This window comes from Ictalurus punctatus, chromosome 24, assembly GCF_001660625.3.
Source record: "Ictalurus punctatus breed USDA103 chromosome 24, Coco_2.0, whole genome shotgun sequence".
NCBI lineage: Eukaryota > Metazoa > Chordata > Actinopteri > Siluriformes > Ictaluridae > Ictalurus > Ictalurus punctatus.
In genome coordinates this window covers 9,918,756-9,935,773 of record NC_030439.2, presented here as the reverse complement: position 1 = coordinate 9,935,773, position 17,018 = coordinate 9,918,756, and the positions used below count along the sequence as shown (strand labels likewise).

Below are 17,018 nucleotides of genomic sequence, written 5' to 3'. Positions count from 1 at the left end.
CTATCACTTTGGTAGAGGTTAATCTTGATTCCAGAACTTTTGTGGATCATGTCTGTATTTCTTTGCAAATTCCATTCTGGCTTTCCGATTCTTACTGCTGATGAGCATCTTGTGGTATGGCCTCTATATTTCTGCACTTTAATTCTTTTTGAACTTTGAACTTGTGATACCTTCACCCCTGCCCTGTGGAGGATGCTAGTGATGCCACTGACGGTTGTTTTTGAGTTTTTCTTCACAGATCTTGCAATGTTTCTTTCGTCAACTGCTGCTGTTTTCCTTGGCCGATCTGTTCGTTGTCTAGTTGTTTAGTACACCAGTGGTTTCTTTCTTTTTCAGGACATTCCAAATTGTTGTGTTGGTTATACCCAATCCTTGTTCAATGGCTCTGTTTTATTTTCACTCTTATTATGCACACAGACTCACCGAAACTGGACAGTTGAAGATTAGAAAAAAAATCACCTGGTCTTTTTCCAGTCTTCAACTGTCCAGTTTCGGTGACTCTGTGCTCATGATAGCCTGAGATTCTTGTTCTTCGCTGACAGGAGTGGAACCTGATGTGGTCTTCTGCTGTTGTATCCCATCCAACTCAAGATTTGATGTTGTGCATTCTGAGATGCTTTTCTGCTCGCCATGGTTGTAAAGAGTGGTTATTTGAGTTACTATGGACTTCCTGTCACCTCAGACCAGTCTGGCCATTCTCCTTTGATCTCTAATCAACAAGGTGTTTCAGCCTGAAGACCCTCCACTCACAAGATGGTTTTTTGTTTTTCTCGTCATTCTGTGTAAACTCTAGAGACTGTTTTGTGTGAAATTCCTAGAAGATTAGCAGCATCTGAAATACTCAAACAATCTGGCACCAACAACCATGCCATGATCTAAGTCGCATTATTTCCCCATTCAGATGTTTGATGTGAACATTAACTGATGCTCTTGACCTGTATCTACATGATTTTTTGCACTGTGCTGCTGCCACATGATTGGCTGATTAGATAACTGCATGAATGTACAGGTGTTCGTAATAATGTGGACAGTGAGTGTATGTATAGAATGGTAGTGATCCCTTCTTTCATGTTTCCCACCTAGATTTCTAATGGCAATTTTCAGTTTTACCAGCAAAGGGAGACAAACACAAGGATACATTATTTCAGCTCTTTCTTTTACAAATGACCACGACATATATTTGTGACCAAACCAATGAGGTTACATTATTTCCACAGAGTTCAACGATGTGTATTTAAAGTAGGCTATTCGTATAAACACAAATCTCTTACAGTCAGTAATTGTATGCATACAAAATTCTCCTAAACATACTCTCTACACAGCATATGTATATAAAATTAATCACCCTGAATCAGCAGGATTCTCTGATTAAGGCTGCTATGCTGAATGTTAAATGATATTTACATAAGGTGAGTTCAGGTATATTGGAGTAGTTTTTGAATGTCCATATTCTGTAAGTTTTCTTGACATTAATAAATCAAATACCCCAACAAATGATCCATTTCTGAATTCCTCAAGGTGTTGATTATGAAGGAAATATTGGTTGGAGAGAAAGTGTATATTTTTGTTGTTACTAGCAACCATTTGGGTATGACATGCCAAATAAGTTCTTATAGAAGCACTGTTATTGTACTCACATTTAGGGAAATGTGGGCTATTTTAATGAGATTTTAATGAGTCCACACAAACACATCGCAGCCTGCACAGTGGGGTATGGAGCATTTGTTTTTGTGCTTTCTTGCACTTGTTAAGTAAATATAATGTGCAAGTACACTATATGGTGAAAGTTTTGTGGACACCTGACCATCAAACCCATAAGTGAATAAGTTGAACATCCCATTACAGATTTAGTCCCCTTTTGTTTTTATAATAACGGTCAAGCTTTTCACTAGATTTTGGAGTGTGGCTGTGGGGATTTGTGTTCATTCAGCCAGAAGAGCATTAGTGAGGTCAGGCACTAATGTTAGGTGTTTAGTCAAGTTCTTATACTCCAACACTTGACAAACCATGTCTTCATGGTCCCTCGCTTTGGGCACAGGGGCATTGTCATGCTGGAACAGGGTTGGGTCTCTTAGTTCCAGAGAAGGGAAATCTTAAAATTACAGCATACGAAGACATTCTGTACAATTGTGTGCTTCTAACTTTGTGTCAGGAGTTTGAGGAAGCTTACATATGGGTGTGATGGTCAGGTGTCCACATACTTTTGTCCATATGGTGTAAATATTATAAATATGTATTACCACTGTGTATGATAATACAATATAAAGTTTGTTAATCGAATGAGATTTTAAGTTCTACTTTCTGTGGCAGTTTCAATCCACACTGTTTGGACTTGTACACCCATGTGCTGTTTAGATTATGAGCATACACTGCAAAATATTGCATGATTATTGTATTTCATAGTGCTTCTGGCTAGAAACTACAACCATGTCCTGCAAAAATACACATTATTAAAAAAAAATTTGGGGTAATTTATACACTTTGGCATTGTAGTTTCTTTGTACACTGGCTTCCTCTGTACCATGTAAGAGAGTCTTCTCTAAGGTAAGGGAAGTAATGTCAAAGAGGAGAAATTGATTCAGCCCCAACACTGTAAAAAAAAAAAAAAGCCTCTTATTTCTCAGTAAAAATCATTAAAAACTTCCTTGTCAGCTTTCCGTCACTGCCAAGTCTCATAAGCACATTTAATACCCAGATGATCCCATCACAGTGTCCTTATTCACATTTTAGTTCCTCATTTTACATCGTTTTGTCCATGTCAAAATTAGATTTTAATTCAAACTTATTCAACTACATTTTTAAATACCCAGTCATACAAGTAATATGAAGAATACAAATAATTTTAGTTAAAGTACTCGCCACGTGTAACTCTGTTAGTCATATATATGGTCTGCACTTATATAGCACTTTTATCCAAAGCGCTTTACACTGCATATTCACCCATTCACACACACACTCACCAATGCAAGGCGCTAACTTGCCATCGGGAGCAGCTTGGGGTTCAGTGTCCAAGGACACTTCGGTATGTGGAGTCATGTGCGCCAACCCTATGATTAGTGGACAACCCGCTCTACCACCTGAGCCACAGCTGCCCATATATGTGTACATTATTCTTCTGTTACATCACACTGACTTATATTAGTTGTGACACAGTGGCTTAGTGGTTAGCACATTCACCTCACACGTCTGGGGTTTGATTCCCACCGGGGCCATGTGTGTGCAGCATTTGCATGTTCTCCTCATGCTGTGGGGTTTTCCTCCCCCAGTCCAAATTGGCTTGGCGTAGTATGTGAATATATTTTTTTGTAATTAACACTTTTATTGATTCACAAGTTAACACAAAGAGACAAACAACATATATAATGAATCAAACTATTTTAACATAAATCCCCACTATAACCCCTCCCCCTACCAACCTCCCACTCCACCCTGGTCCCTCCACGAACACCCCTGTGGTCAATAGAATGTAAACTCACATGTCCAAAATAATAATAATAATAATAATAATAATAATAATAATAATAATAATACACACAATTAAAAACAGAAATGAAAATACAATAATCAAGTATAATCATAGACTAAATGAATGTGAATATTTAAAATATTAAAAATAATCCTAGGTCAGAGAATCTCATTGGCTGAGACCAGCACAGCTGTCCAATGAGATGTTGAGATTTTAATTCCACTTCCTGTGACACAGTGACAGTGATACAGTGATCAATTAGTGATTAATCGCTAGTCATCAAACTAGCAATGCCATTAGCAAGAGTGTGTATGTATATATGTTTATATCCTGTGAGTGTGTGTTGATTTTATGTTATTATCTGCTCTTTCTAGAAGTTTCCTGTGGAATAACGCAGCCAGTCAGTGCAAGACAATTGTGTGCTTGAGAACCACATATGGGTGTGACGCTCCGGTGTCCACATACTTTTGGTCATATCATTTATCTATACTCTGTACTGTGCACTCCCAGACAGACACACTAGGCGGATCATGGCGACCGAGTATCACGTGAAGAAGAAGAAGAAGAAAAGAGCGCGCGCGCGCGCGCGAGAGAGAGAGACACAGAGAGAGAAACATACATACAAACAAACAAACAAACACACACACACACGTTAGACTTTTATTTGTGCACAAATCATTGAAACTATCTATGGAGTGTGTAGTGGCTGCTTCATCCAATGGAGCTTCTTTCACAGGCTTTTGGCTGCTTTATATATATATTTTACTAGCCACCAGATGGCGCTGTTTTCCACACTCGAAGTTTTGAATCTTTTTCCGGGGAAAGCCTCAGTGAATTACGAGGTTTCATTTCCCCATCCCTACCCCAGGGTTGAGAATCTATGGTGTAGGCTGAACAGCGTGTATATGTACAGTATCTGGTGTTATAATTATATTTACGGTTGTAAGTACACTTCTCCAGCAGCAGAGGGCTCCAGTCGCCTGTAAATCCCACTATGACTCTTCTCTCCATCATCCACCAAACATATATAATGGTCGTAAATTTGACTTTTTTTGTGCTCGTAATTAATAAACATCGTCACTGATGTTTTACTGCGATAATACAACTTCGTGGAAGCTTTAGCGATGCGTTGCTGTGAACACGTTTAGTTTTTTGTTCAGGCAATACGGCGGACAGCTGTGCGGCGTTGAAGGACCCCGCGGCCTCTCGGCCCTTCTGTCGGTTTTGTTCATTATTGTACGCTGCCTGTACACACAGTCCGGTGTGGTGAGCGGGGAAGGGCTGGGTGAGTGTGTGTGTGAGTGAGTATGTGTGAGTGAGTATGTGTGAATGAGAGAGGCAGCTGTCGGAGCGTTGGTTATTGTGGGATTAAGTGTAACCGAAAGCCGCGAGGAGAGCACAGCGCCACGGTTAGGACACACCGGGGGTCGGCGCAGAGACCGCAGCAGTGTGAAGAGCGGGCTTTTCTGAAAATGGATCCGAGCAGTGAGGAGAGGCCAGGAGGCAGGCCCGAGGCCAACCAGCCACAAGTTTAGCCAACTAGCTAGCTAGCTAGCATTTCTAGCCGAGGTAAACAGAGATCCAGCTACCGAGGCTAACCAAAAACCGTACACTTCTTTTGATGAGCATCTCTGTGGTCTCGGTACGACAGCGAGTCATTTCTACAAGTTTTCCTCTTGTATGTGTGGCTTAGTTTTTCTTTTTTAAAGAGCCACTTTTGTCCATTTGATTCCTTTTAAACTTCTCAGGAGTTGTTTTTCTTTTGCGTGGGCTCAAAGTTCTGCATTTCAGTCAAACCCAAACTAGCAGCTTGTCTGGACTTTACAAGGCTAGCTGTTTTACCCAGCTCTTCCCAGATTATTATTTTCGTTCATGTGTTGTGATATTATTTGTCGGGTTTCTGAGCTTGTTTTCCTGTAGACCGGGACCTCCTGACCTCAGCTCTGGACTTGGTATTTAGCTTAGTGAGCAGCTCCAGCATCGGCTTTGCTCCTCAGCCATGGAGGAAAATGACAACATGGACTATTTTTACCAGCAAGTTCTGCAGAAGGATGTGAGCCGGCGGCTGCAGGTCGGTCCCGACCTCATCGACTACCTGAGCGACCCGCAGCGATCCTGGGACGTGGAGCAGGACAAACCTCGCCTGGATAAAACCATAGACGAGCTGACAGGCTGGGTCAACTCCAGCAATTACAAGGTACACACACTGTCGATTCCCCCTTGTGCCTGTCTGAGGTACTGAGTCAGTGTGCTTTCAGACTTGTCCTGAGGGTTTTATTTTAGTGATTATCAAAATGAAGGTTATCATTGTTGTGACACAGCTCTCTCTCTCTCTCTCTCTCTCTCTCTCGCTCGCTCGCTCGCTCCACCAAAGTGCCTTTTAAATCTAATCTGAAAACTTTAAAAGTATAAAAAATGTATGACCTGTTTATCTGTTTTTCTCTGTGTGCTGCTTGCTCAGAAAGGTTATCTTCTGTCCTTTGACATGTATACAGATTTCACTGGACTAAGTGCACATTCTGCTTAGTAAGGCCTTCAGGTTCATGTATACAAGCTTATCAGTATTATATGATATGATAATGCTTGTTCATTCATTATGTTCAGTATTGATTTTTCTGTAAACGGAAATGGGGTGAGCATCTTCAGGCTGGTCTGTATGAGGCTGGGGGATGGGACCAGGACAGTATTGTTCTCTGGGTCTGGAGGAGACAGCATTCATCTACACGCCTGTGTTACACTGATAGCTGATGAGGCTTTCATTTTAGTTTTATTTATTTATTTTAAAGAGATGCACCGATTTGATAGTCAATATCAGATCTATTACTGGCTTTAAACTCTGGATCAGTGTCACATCAGATTTGACACGTTTTTCTGTCTGATTTAGATCGATCTGAGGTTTACATGGAGAAATGTATGGGATAATGTAGTTATTCTCTCTAGAGTCTGTCTGGAATTTGAATCCTGTCCAGATATGTTATGTCAGTAATTTTGTTCGGGCTTCACGTACAGGCATTCAGAAAGATTGTGCTGAATTTGACCTTTTATAATATGACGAGTTGTTATAACCCCAGGGCCCGGTTGTTCAAAAAGCTTCATCTGGAAGATCAGAATGATCGGGATTTGAAAATCCCTTGTTTTGGAATCCAGAATCAGGTAATCCATCTTACTTTTGTGACGATTTATCGAAGCGACATTGGATTGGATCACACTTTACAAGATGACCACATCTGGATTACTAGTGCTGTAAACTAATCAGACTACATATCACAGTGTAGGTTACTAGCTGTGTAAAGAACAACAGGTAGATTAGCCAGCATGGGGTCAATTTAAGCGTTTTTATTTGAACAGACAGAAAACAGCACAATAAAACAAAACAAACATCCTCTACATTTTTTTCAGTTTCTTTTAAACAGTCAGACCCATTTCTCTGTTTAGAGAACGACCAGCAGATGACTGTTGACTATTCTGTCATGTCCTGGCGAAACCAAAACGAAACCAAGCGTTGGCTGAGTTTTAAACTCAGAACAAAAATATAGACAGTGTTTAAAAGGATGTCCGAGAAGCAACATTTCCAGGGGCTTTATGTAGGTTATTGAGTTTGTAGCAAAGGTATAGCTTGCATACCTGGTCTGGTCATAAGCTGTACTTGTGCCCTAAAGGTCAATGCAGTCAGCTTGTATTAAAATGAAGTGTATGTAGTATGCATGAATCATGCATCATACATTTGCCAGATGGGCAGTGCACCTCTCTGTCCATCTGCCTTCATCTAGGAGTTTCCCTGCCATGTTATGGTTAGTAAAATCATCATTTTAAATTGGAGTTAATCATTTACTGTGGACACTTGGCCCGTGCATGTCTCTATGAATGCAGTGTCTGAACCAGCATCGTGTAAATCCATAACGTGGTACTTAAGTGAAGCTTTGGTAGGCGAGATGTTTGTGTTGAGGAAATGTCTGCATGATGTATTTGACTTGTTACGCTTAAGTGTGGTTCAGTTCGATCGCTCTGTAAAATGAGTTTGTCAGTCAAATCAAAACCAAATGTAGGGCTTTGTGTGGATTTCTCCTTTCTCCGTGCCCTCTGGCTTAATTGAGTCTGAACGCATGCTGTTCTGTGATGCAGGTTTTTCCTTTGATTGCAGTGGCAGCGTAGAAGTCTGCCATGAATCTCATTATCCTTGTGAAGGGAGGTTGCAGTGTCTCTTTAACAAGTTCAAGCAGGTGTTTTTGCCATCAAATGAAGCTTAAAATCTGATCATTTCTTGTGTCGGAGGTGGTAACTATACATCAGAATGAAAAATGGCTCAAAATAAAGAATCATGAGGCAGAATTGAAAAATCGATGGGATTGTGAGAATTTTCCCGAATCCATCAAGAGTCATCTGCACCCTCATGCTGTGTATACTTTCTGTTCATGATTTTAGATTTATGTTAAATGCACATGTGAAGGGAAAAGAAATCGTACAGGTCAGGTGGTTTGTTAGCAAAGCGGAGGCATTCACACATTCACCTTCCCGATCTCAGTCAGGATCCTCTTTGGCTCCTTTGACTAAAATAGGTCATAACTGGAGCTGCAGGGATGTAGTGAATATTTGATTGTTTCTCTGGAATGTTAACTTCCATCCTGTACTGCCAAGAAACATACTGCAGCAATCCCAGAGCAAGCCTCACACACATATTCAGAACATTTCTCCCAGACATAACATTTCTCTACAGATATACTCCGAAAGGCATAATAGATGCGTTTGGTTTTATATTGCAGTAATTTTACAAAATGCTGAATTTGCGTTCTGGTTTTTGTTTTAACTTTGGTTCACCTACCACTGTGTGTGTTTTTCAAAACATCTGTCTTTAAGGAAAAATGTTAGAACGATTAGTCTGCATTTTCAGATGATTTGTGTCTTTTTAATCTGATTCCAGGTTGCATTGCTGGGGATTGACATTGTCGGTGCGTTCGTCGACCGGATGAGCGATCACTTTCGAGGTTATGTAGGCACAGGTAAAAATGTGTTCTAGTACAAATGACTCCATATCGAGCTCATGACCTGAATGGTTTATATTAAAAAAAAATGTAAAAAAAAAAAAAACAATGTGAAAATGATCCCATTATAAGCTGGGTCTGGTAGAAAGGGGAATACCACAATGACTCAATAGCCATAAGATGACACAATGTTCAAATGAATGCCACTCTCTCAGCTGTCTTGGCTGCCCTCCCTCTCCTTTTTACCAAGGAAACAGCTTGTTTTGCTCGTAACAGACCAACCCCCACACACACAGCCCCATTCCTCTCCGTAATCATAGACTACACAAGAGACTAAAAAAAAAGGATATGGATGACATAATCCAGTGGCCAACCCTGATCTCTGCCCTGTACTTTTTTTCTTTGCTCTAAAATTCACGTTCGGCTTGGGTATTGGGTCAGGTATCTTAGATCAGAAAAACAACCAAATTTGCAGTCCAGGGTTGAGCACTAGGGTGTTTTAATATCTTAATGTCTCTTTTTCTCCCCCCCCCCTTCCCCCCTTCCCCCAGTGGTCCCTGCGTTAGTGGATCGTCTGGGTGATGGGAAAGATCAGGTACGAGATCAGGCACAGACAATCATTCTCAAGATGATGGAAGAGGCAGCCACGCCAATGGTTAGTAACTCTTCTTGTGTTCTCACCATCTTTGTGATTCTTCATAACTGAAAGTGATATGCAGTTTTTAAAAAAACAACCCAGAACCTATTAATGTACAGCTTTGCACTTCACTTCCCTTTCTGTGACCTCTGACAGCCCCTCCTCCTTTTCTTGTGTTGTTTGTTCCTGTTTCAGTACATGTAGTGATTCATTCTCTCTCTGTGTGTCTGTGTAGTATGTTTGGGAGAGGATGTTCACTGGCTTCAAGCACAAGAACTTCCGAAGCAGAGAAGGACTGTGTCTGTGCCTGGTCGCCACACTCAACGCGTGAGTCTCTTCACACTCTATACGTATACGCAGTGTGTAGTTTGACGGGTGCACCAGGGGGCACTGTCCTCCACATCCCACTCCTTAATTCAAGGAGACAAGTTTAAGCAGTTGGGCATTCATTGATGGGGTGGAATGCTTGTGATTTTGGATAAGGCTGTATAAAAAATAAATAAATGTTTTTTTCTAATTGTGCTGAAGATACTGATTCTACAACCAATGCTGTTTTTGATTCTATTCAGGTTTAATTTACTTTACATTTTACACACACACTGATCAGCCATAAAATTAAAACCCACTGATAGGGGATGTGCATAACATTGATTATCTCGTTACAGTGGCACCTGTCAGGGGGTGGGATATATTAGGCAGCAAGTGAACAGTTGGTTCTCAAAGTTGATGTGTTGGAAGCAGGGAAAATGAGCAAGCGTAAAGATCTGAGTGACTTTGACAAGGGCCAAATTGTGTTGGCTGGATGACTGGGTCTGAGAATCTCCAAAACAGCAGGTCTTGTGCGGTGTTCCCGGTATGCAGTGGTTAGTACCTACTAAAAGTCCAAGGAAGAACAACTGGTGAACCGGAGACAGGGTCATGGGCACCCAAGTCTCAGTGATGAACGTGTGGTGTGAAGGCTAGCCCATCTGGTCCGATCCCACAGAAGAGCTACTGTAGCACAAATTGCTGAAAAAGTTGATGCTGGTTATGACAGAAATATGTCAGAACTAGGGATGTCACGATACCAAAAATCTAGTAGTCGGTACCTATACCACCATAAGTACACGATACTTGATACCAAAGTCTATACCACGGTGTGGTATAAAATTAAAATAATAAAATAAAAAAAACTCTCCTGGAGGACATCCTCCTCTGGCTGATACTGGCGGGGGGGGGATTGGTGTTTTAGTCATCAAACACTGTATGATAATGACTCGACGTGCACTCCTAAATGCGCGTGCACACACACACATGCACCATATACTCTGAATGCAAGCATTAGTTTAAATTCACTAATGGTGATATGGTGGCAGGCCAAAAAGATTTATTAAAAGTATGAACATGTGAATAATTATTAGTGACATTAGGCTACATTTAGCTGGCAGGACACGGGCTGAATGGCGATGCATGGTGGCCCGTTCGGAGGTAGTTTATAACACTGCAATGCGTTAGCGTCGTTAAAAATAACTGGCTATCGCAAACATTACATGGAGCATAACGTTAGCTGGTTTCACGGTAACAATGCCAGCTGCCTCAACCAAACATAATATAGGACAGTCTTTCAGGTGCTTCGCCAAATTGCAGGTGTTTCCTCGCTTTGTTGGAAATGACCGATAGCATCGGTTGCACACTCGAAACCGATACTAGCTTTCCTCTCTTTTCCTCTCAACGAGTCGGGGCGGAGCTAAACTTGTTAAGCTAAGCTGATCTTCTGTAGTTTTTCCAGTGTGCTTGTAGGCGTTCCTTTTCTTCTTCACCACCTGTGGACCGACTAAAACACTTGCGCATATTTGCTGCCCCCAGTAGGTCCGGAAGAATCGCAACCCCGGTACAATCGGTACCAACGGAAATGCTGAAAAACAAGTACCGTCACATTTTAAGAATGTTGGTACTGAAGTATCGGTTCTCATGACATCCCTAGTCAGAACACACAGTGGATCACATCTTGCTGCATAGCTGCAGACCGGTCAGAGTGCCCATGCTGACTCCTGTCCACTGCCAACAATGTGTATGTGAGCATCAGATCTGGACCTTGGAAGAAGGTGGCCTGGTCTGATGAATCACGATTTCATTGACGACATGTGGACGGCCGTGTGCGTCGCTTATCTGGGGAAGAGATGGCATCAGGATGCTCTATGGAAAGAAGGCCAGCTGGCAGAGGTTTTGTGATGCTCTGGGTAATGTTCTGCTGGGAGACCTTGGGTCCTGGCATTTATGCTAATGTTACTTTGATACGTACCACCTACCTAAACATTGGTGCAGACCAATTAAACCCTTTCATGGCAACAGTATTCTGTAATGGTAGTGGCCTCTTTCAGCAGGATAATGAGCCCTGCCACACTGCAAAAATGATTCAGGAACGGTCCGAGGAACATGACAGAGTTCATGGTGTTGACTTGGGCTCTAAATTCCCCAGCTCTCAATCCGATCGCGCATCTGTGGGATGTTCTGGACAAACATGTCCGATACATGGAAGCTCCACCTCATAGCTTACAGAACTTAAAGGATCTTCTGCTAATGTCTTGGTCCCAGATACCACACACCTTCAGAGGTCTTGTGGAGTCCATGCCTCTACGGTGGCACAAGGGGTGACTTACACAATATTAGGCAGGTGGTTTTAATGTTATGGCTAATCTGTGTGTGTGTGTGTCTATATACACGTAATAATTTCTTAAAAGCTTGATGCCGAGTTGTAGTGAAAAGATACAGACAAAGCCGTCGTGTGTTCACGTGAATGGGGCATGTTATGCGGTTGATAAGTCATCATGGCTAGCGGAGGAGCAGAAGAATGTTTTTTGTTAAAACCATAGGCAGAAGTTTCTTGCTGTAATGTTTAAGTAATAAATGGAAAGCAATGTTATATTTATGAAGATTCAAACACTGTTATTTGCGATGTTGCCATGCAGTGAATCTCATTAGTTTATTTGTTTTAGGCTTCTGTTTATATTTCCCGGTCGAAACAAAAATACAAGCTATTAAAGCAAGTAGTTATAGCTGAGGTTGTGATGTCAGTTGTGTGGCAGGAAAGTTTTTCATTACTGCAGTTCCCCTTGCAGATAAAGATCTTGGTCTGACATAATAATAGTAACTGTCCCTCTTTGTCTTTCTATTTCAGGCACGGTGCCCAGCCATTGAGTCTGAGTAAATTTGTACCGCATCTGTGTGCACTAACAGGAGACCAGAACCCTCAAGTATGACTTTGTTTCTGTTTGTACTGGTATTGTAATTCTACATTTGAGAATTTGGTGCAGTGGGGGCTGCTGCTGGGAACCAGATCACCCAGTGAGAGCAGGATTAAGAAGAGTAAGAAAATGAGTTTGTAGCTTGTGGGAGGGTTTAATAATTTAAATAATCAGGTGACTAGCAGGCCTTGAGAACAGGATGAGATCTAACCTTTACGTAAAACCCTCAGTAGGAATAGGTAAAGGAGGCGAGAAAGCTGATGTGGGTGTGTTTATGATGTTTGATCATTTTATATTGGAGTCTGTGAATATTTGCGTGTATATATCCTGCAGGTACGGGAGACGGCTGTAACAGCTCTGGTTGAGGTGTATCGGCATGTAGGTGAGCGAGTGAGGGCAGACCTGGGCAAGAGAGGACTGCCAGCTGCACGGTCAGTGTGTTTGACTCTGTTTCACTCACATGCACACACCTTTTTTGCTTTTTTCTGTCAAATCTATTTTACCATAAAGTCTCAGAAAGGAATAGAAGAACAGTCTGTTACTTTTACATATGACATGTCGGGTTCAGTCAGCAAGTTCAGCACATCCTAGTAGAAATGCCTGTACTTAAACAGAGCATTATCTTCAAACAGCGAAGCCTGCAGTAGTTCAGGCAGTACAGTAGATTTACCATCATCTTGGTACTTTTTTTAAATTATTATTTATTTGTGATTTACATCTCTTTACTCTCCACACCATTTACTTCTTTCTACATTTAAATATTGTATTTATAGTCTGAGTCAATGTTTAAAGGTTAAACCAGGATAAACCCATTCCCACTACTGTTGCCGTCTTGGTCCCAGACAAATACCAAGATTTTTATCATCAAGATTTAGCCTCCACATCTCGTACCAAACTTGGAAAACTTGAATACTAGAATATTTATATGGTGAAAATTAGGGCACAAAAAACAACTAAGTCAAGATGGTGGGACTAGATAGTATTGCTTTCAGCCTACATCACCTCTTAAACAAATAGCACGTATTGGACACTTACACATGCTTTCCTACTGAACGCTGAAGAACCTCCAGCATGTAATTCCTGTAAAACAAGTATGATGGTTAAACATATGTCAATAGACTGTCTTGCTCTTAGCAATGCAAGAAAATACATATTTAGAAGTCTTCCAAAATGTCTCACCAGGAAACATCCTGGAGGTTTTATTGAACGTGACGGACCTCATATAGCTGCTGTTGTTGACACTTCTTTAACTGTTTTATTGTTGTAATGCTGTAAGAATTACTGGTATACTTGCTTTACCTACCTTGAGCTTGCCATGAAAATAGCCACTGATACTGGCATGGCATTAAAATAACAATAAATAAATAAATACAATTGGCAAAAAGGTAACAGCCAGGCATCAGGAGAATCTTCTTTTGTGGGCAGGAGGAAGTAGAAAGAATCAGGACATTTGCACAAGCAGCTGATGGTTAAATAAAGCACAGTTGGCCCAAAATGAAGTCGCGCTTTTGCTAGGACGACAGCAGTGTTAAGTTGTGACTAGTAAGATTATAGTGTGCAAAACAAGAAGAGTAGCAATTGCAGCATGAATACGTACGTGGGTTACACGTCACGCATGCACTACATCACATCCAGTGTATGATGATATAGCTGAGAAATAGTTAGTTCAGTAATGCCGAAGGACCGTCACTGAACAGATATTATTTGGTATTGTTATTAACCGAGCACAGACCCTGAACCTCATTTAACAGTCATTTATTTCGTAACATTTTGTTCAAATGTTTGCGTAAACTAAACATTGAAGCCGGATTTACAAACATTTCGGAGACGCTGATTTACTTCATGAGGATGTGTTTTTGATAGAAACTACAAGGCACTTCCGTAGCTCTCCGTAATTAAGAGTGTCTGCTAAATGCTGTAAATATATATTTAAAAAAACCAAAACAACTTAACTTCAACATTATATTCCATATTTAAAAGTCATGATTCATGCAATAAAAGTGATTCATGCAAATTACATGATATGAAGTTGATCAGGTTTTAAATGAGATTTACATTAGTAAGTCTTAGGCCTAAATTTACACCCAGAAGCAGGAGTAGAATACACTCGTATGAACGATTTATGTATAAATCCGTTCATATTCATCTTGATGATAAATAAGGCCTATTGTTAGTAGCATGGTAGTGTGTGGCACTGTCAGACATATCCACAGTGTTGTTGGGAATTTAGAGCATCTCAATGTCACTGCTCGGTTAAAACAAAAATATCCAGCCAGCAGCACTGGAAACTGGCACTGTTGAAGGAGTAATTAGCACAAATTGTATATATGGAGGCTGTAGACTCTAACAATACATCTACAAGGTAGACTAACAGGGTCAGTGCATCTGATTGGGGTCAGTGAAAATATATTACTTTCAAACCCAGGCATCGCTGCTGTGTCACTCATAGCAGTGCAACAGACATTAAAATCCCCGTGAAGTGCCTAGAAACACACAACGTTATTTGATGTTTTGGCGTAATTTCCACTGAAACAGGAAATCAGGGTGGGGCATATTGAGTGGCTCCTCCTCCTTTTTTTAAGTGCAGTACTGAACTTTTTCCCTCTCTACTACCGTCTCTGTTTGAAACATAAAACTGCAAATTACTTGCGGAGATTTAAAAAAAAAAAAAATTTACTTGCTTTGTATATGTGGGTTGTGCTTCAGCACTGCTCCTCTGCACGGCGAATCTGATGGTTTGAGGTATATGTATATTCGCTCCAGTATTTGGCAGCGGAGGTGGTGGCGGATTCAGTTTTCTTTGGAGTAGAGGTGAGCTTTGCTCTCTCATAGCTTGCAGAAAATAAGTGCAGTTTACCACACTGACCTCAGCAAATCCAAACAAACAAAAACAACAGAAAATGCAGAACCTAGCTGAATCAAGTGAACAAGTGCGCTAATGTTAGCTAGCTACCTATTAAGCCACTGAAATGTCTTATCTGTTCAGCAGAAAAAAGCCGTCTCTGCGTCAGTCTTCAATCCCTTCAGATCTCGGAGTTGTCGCCACTTCTCAGAAGCCATGCTGATATTTATTCCCGTTTTAGCACGGGCTCTGTCGCTTTCCCTTTTTGACTATTTGCGCCGCAGTTCGAGGCTTCTTGGCTTTGACACTAGCTGATTCCTTAGATGTTAACGATGATTGCTTTAGAACTATCTAGATTAAAAGCAGCCGTCTAGACGACAAGTTTAATTTCTAAGCAACTGCCGTAAGAACAAGCTACAAACACTCCACCATCCTCAGCCCCACACGCACCATATAGTACCCGGCTCTTGTCTTCTTTCTGTTTACGGACGTGACTTAACCAGGCAAAGACCAATGACGTCAAGCTGCTGTTTCCCACGAAATCCGACCTGACGGCTCAAATTATAAATCCTTATTATAAGCTTACTGTTGCGAGGCAAGATAAGGAGACAGTTTTGGACACTGATTATTTTTTTATTTTTATTTTTTTTTAACTACACATTCTTGCTCAGTAATTGATTTATTTATTTTTGTTCATTTTTAACCAAAAACAAAATTTGATATTGCAGCTTTAAATAGCCAATAGTATGTATCCCGTGTTAAGCCGTACTTGACAGTTGTTACCATGGATTTTTATAATGTTGGGGTAGGACACTTCAGATTTTAGAGAGCGTTTGTTTTGACGCTACGATAGCTTATAGATAACCTTAAGTCTAACATATTCACACTAAAAACCCACAAAACTTTCATTTTGATTTCATGGGGACTTTAACATACCTGTTTTAGTGTTGTGCTCTGAATGGTCTACTATGTAACTGTCTTATGCTGCATTCAAGGTGAGGCTTTTTTAATTTTCGTTTTTTTTTTCTACGTATAAAACAAACTTTCTCAGAAAGTGCTGGAAAGTAGGTGGAATCACTCTTTATGTCTCCATTCTCTGTCTTGAAACATTAATCGTTGCAAAGCCAGGCTGTTACATGCTCAGTCAAATATGGATTTTGCAAGGTAATGCATGCCCGCTGTGGTGCTTTAGTTCTCCCTTACAGTACAGGAACACCACAGGCGGTTTGGAAGGAATCCTACAGCTGTCTAATGTTGTGTTTTGTTTTTTTTTGTTTTTTTTTAAAGGCTTTTAACATTGTGGAATGATGAGCAGTGCTGCTAGTTTTTTTTTTGTTTTTTTTTTTCATTTTCATCACAGCATCTTGCAGTTAGATGCGCCCCCAATATTTTGAGTATATGGTACACAGAGTTACGATTAGCTTTTTAAGACTGCCGTCTAATGCTTTAACTATTTTTAACTTGTGTGTGTGTGTGTGTGTGTGTGTGTGTGTGTGTGTAATGACTGCAGACCAACACCTTTTGTCATATGCCTGTGTGTGTTGTGTTCATGACCATGATGCATTGCTCTGTTCTGTCTGTCTTGAACAATGCAGCTGGACAAGAACACTGAATGTGAGGATTTAGTAAAGTGATGAAGTGTTTTTGAGATAATGTGATTTATTCCCGAGGCTTGGACTAATAGACTGGGCATGCCACATATTATAGTGTGGAATTTCCTATCTGGGCACTTTTTTTGTCTGAAAACAATCTTAATTTCAAACCCATTTCTCCTACTTTTAACAACAACAATCTACTACTTTTACAGTTATGACAAGAATACACACTAGATCTGCTCTACCCCAGATAACATTATAGCAATCTGGCGCGT

At 40.7% G+C, this 17,018-nt stretch overlaps 1 protein-coding gene across 37 annotated transcripts in view; it reads left to right on the top strand.

Moving 5' to 3' along the window:
• The first annotated feature begins 4,672 nt into the window (after positions 1-4,672).
• Positions 4,673-17,018, top strand: part of clasp2 (cytoplasmic linker associated protein 2) — a 54,329-nt gene continuing 41,983 nt past the window's right edge. For 14 of the 37 annotated variants that reach the window (XM_053675156.1, XM_053675150.1, XM_053675167.1 and 11 more), the window contains exons 1-6: positions 4,674-5,663; positions 8,385-8,463; positions 8,997-9,100; positions 9,318-9,409; positions 12,240-12,315; positions 12,640-12,737. In XM_053675156.1, coding sequence (XP_053531131.1) covers positions 5,466-5,663; positions 8,385-8,463; positions 8,997-9,100; positions 9,318-9,409; positions 12,240-12,315; positions 12,640-12,737 — 647 coding nt within the window. In that variant the 5' untranslated portion in view covers positions 4,674-5,465. Of the gene's footprint in view, positions 5,664-8,384; positions 8,464-8,996; positions 9,101-9,317; positions 9,410-12,239; positions 12,316-12,639; positions 12,738-17,018 lie in introns of all 37 variants that reach the window. The other 23 variants (XM_053675162.1, XM_053675155.1, XM_053675186.1 and 20 more) reach the window with 4 other exon arrangements.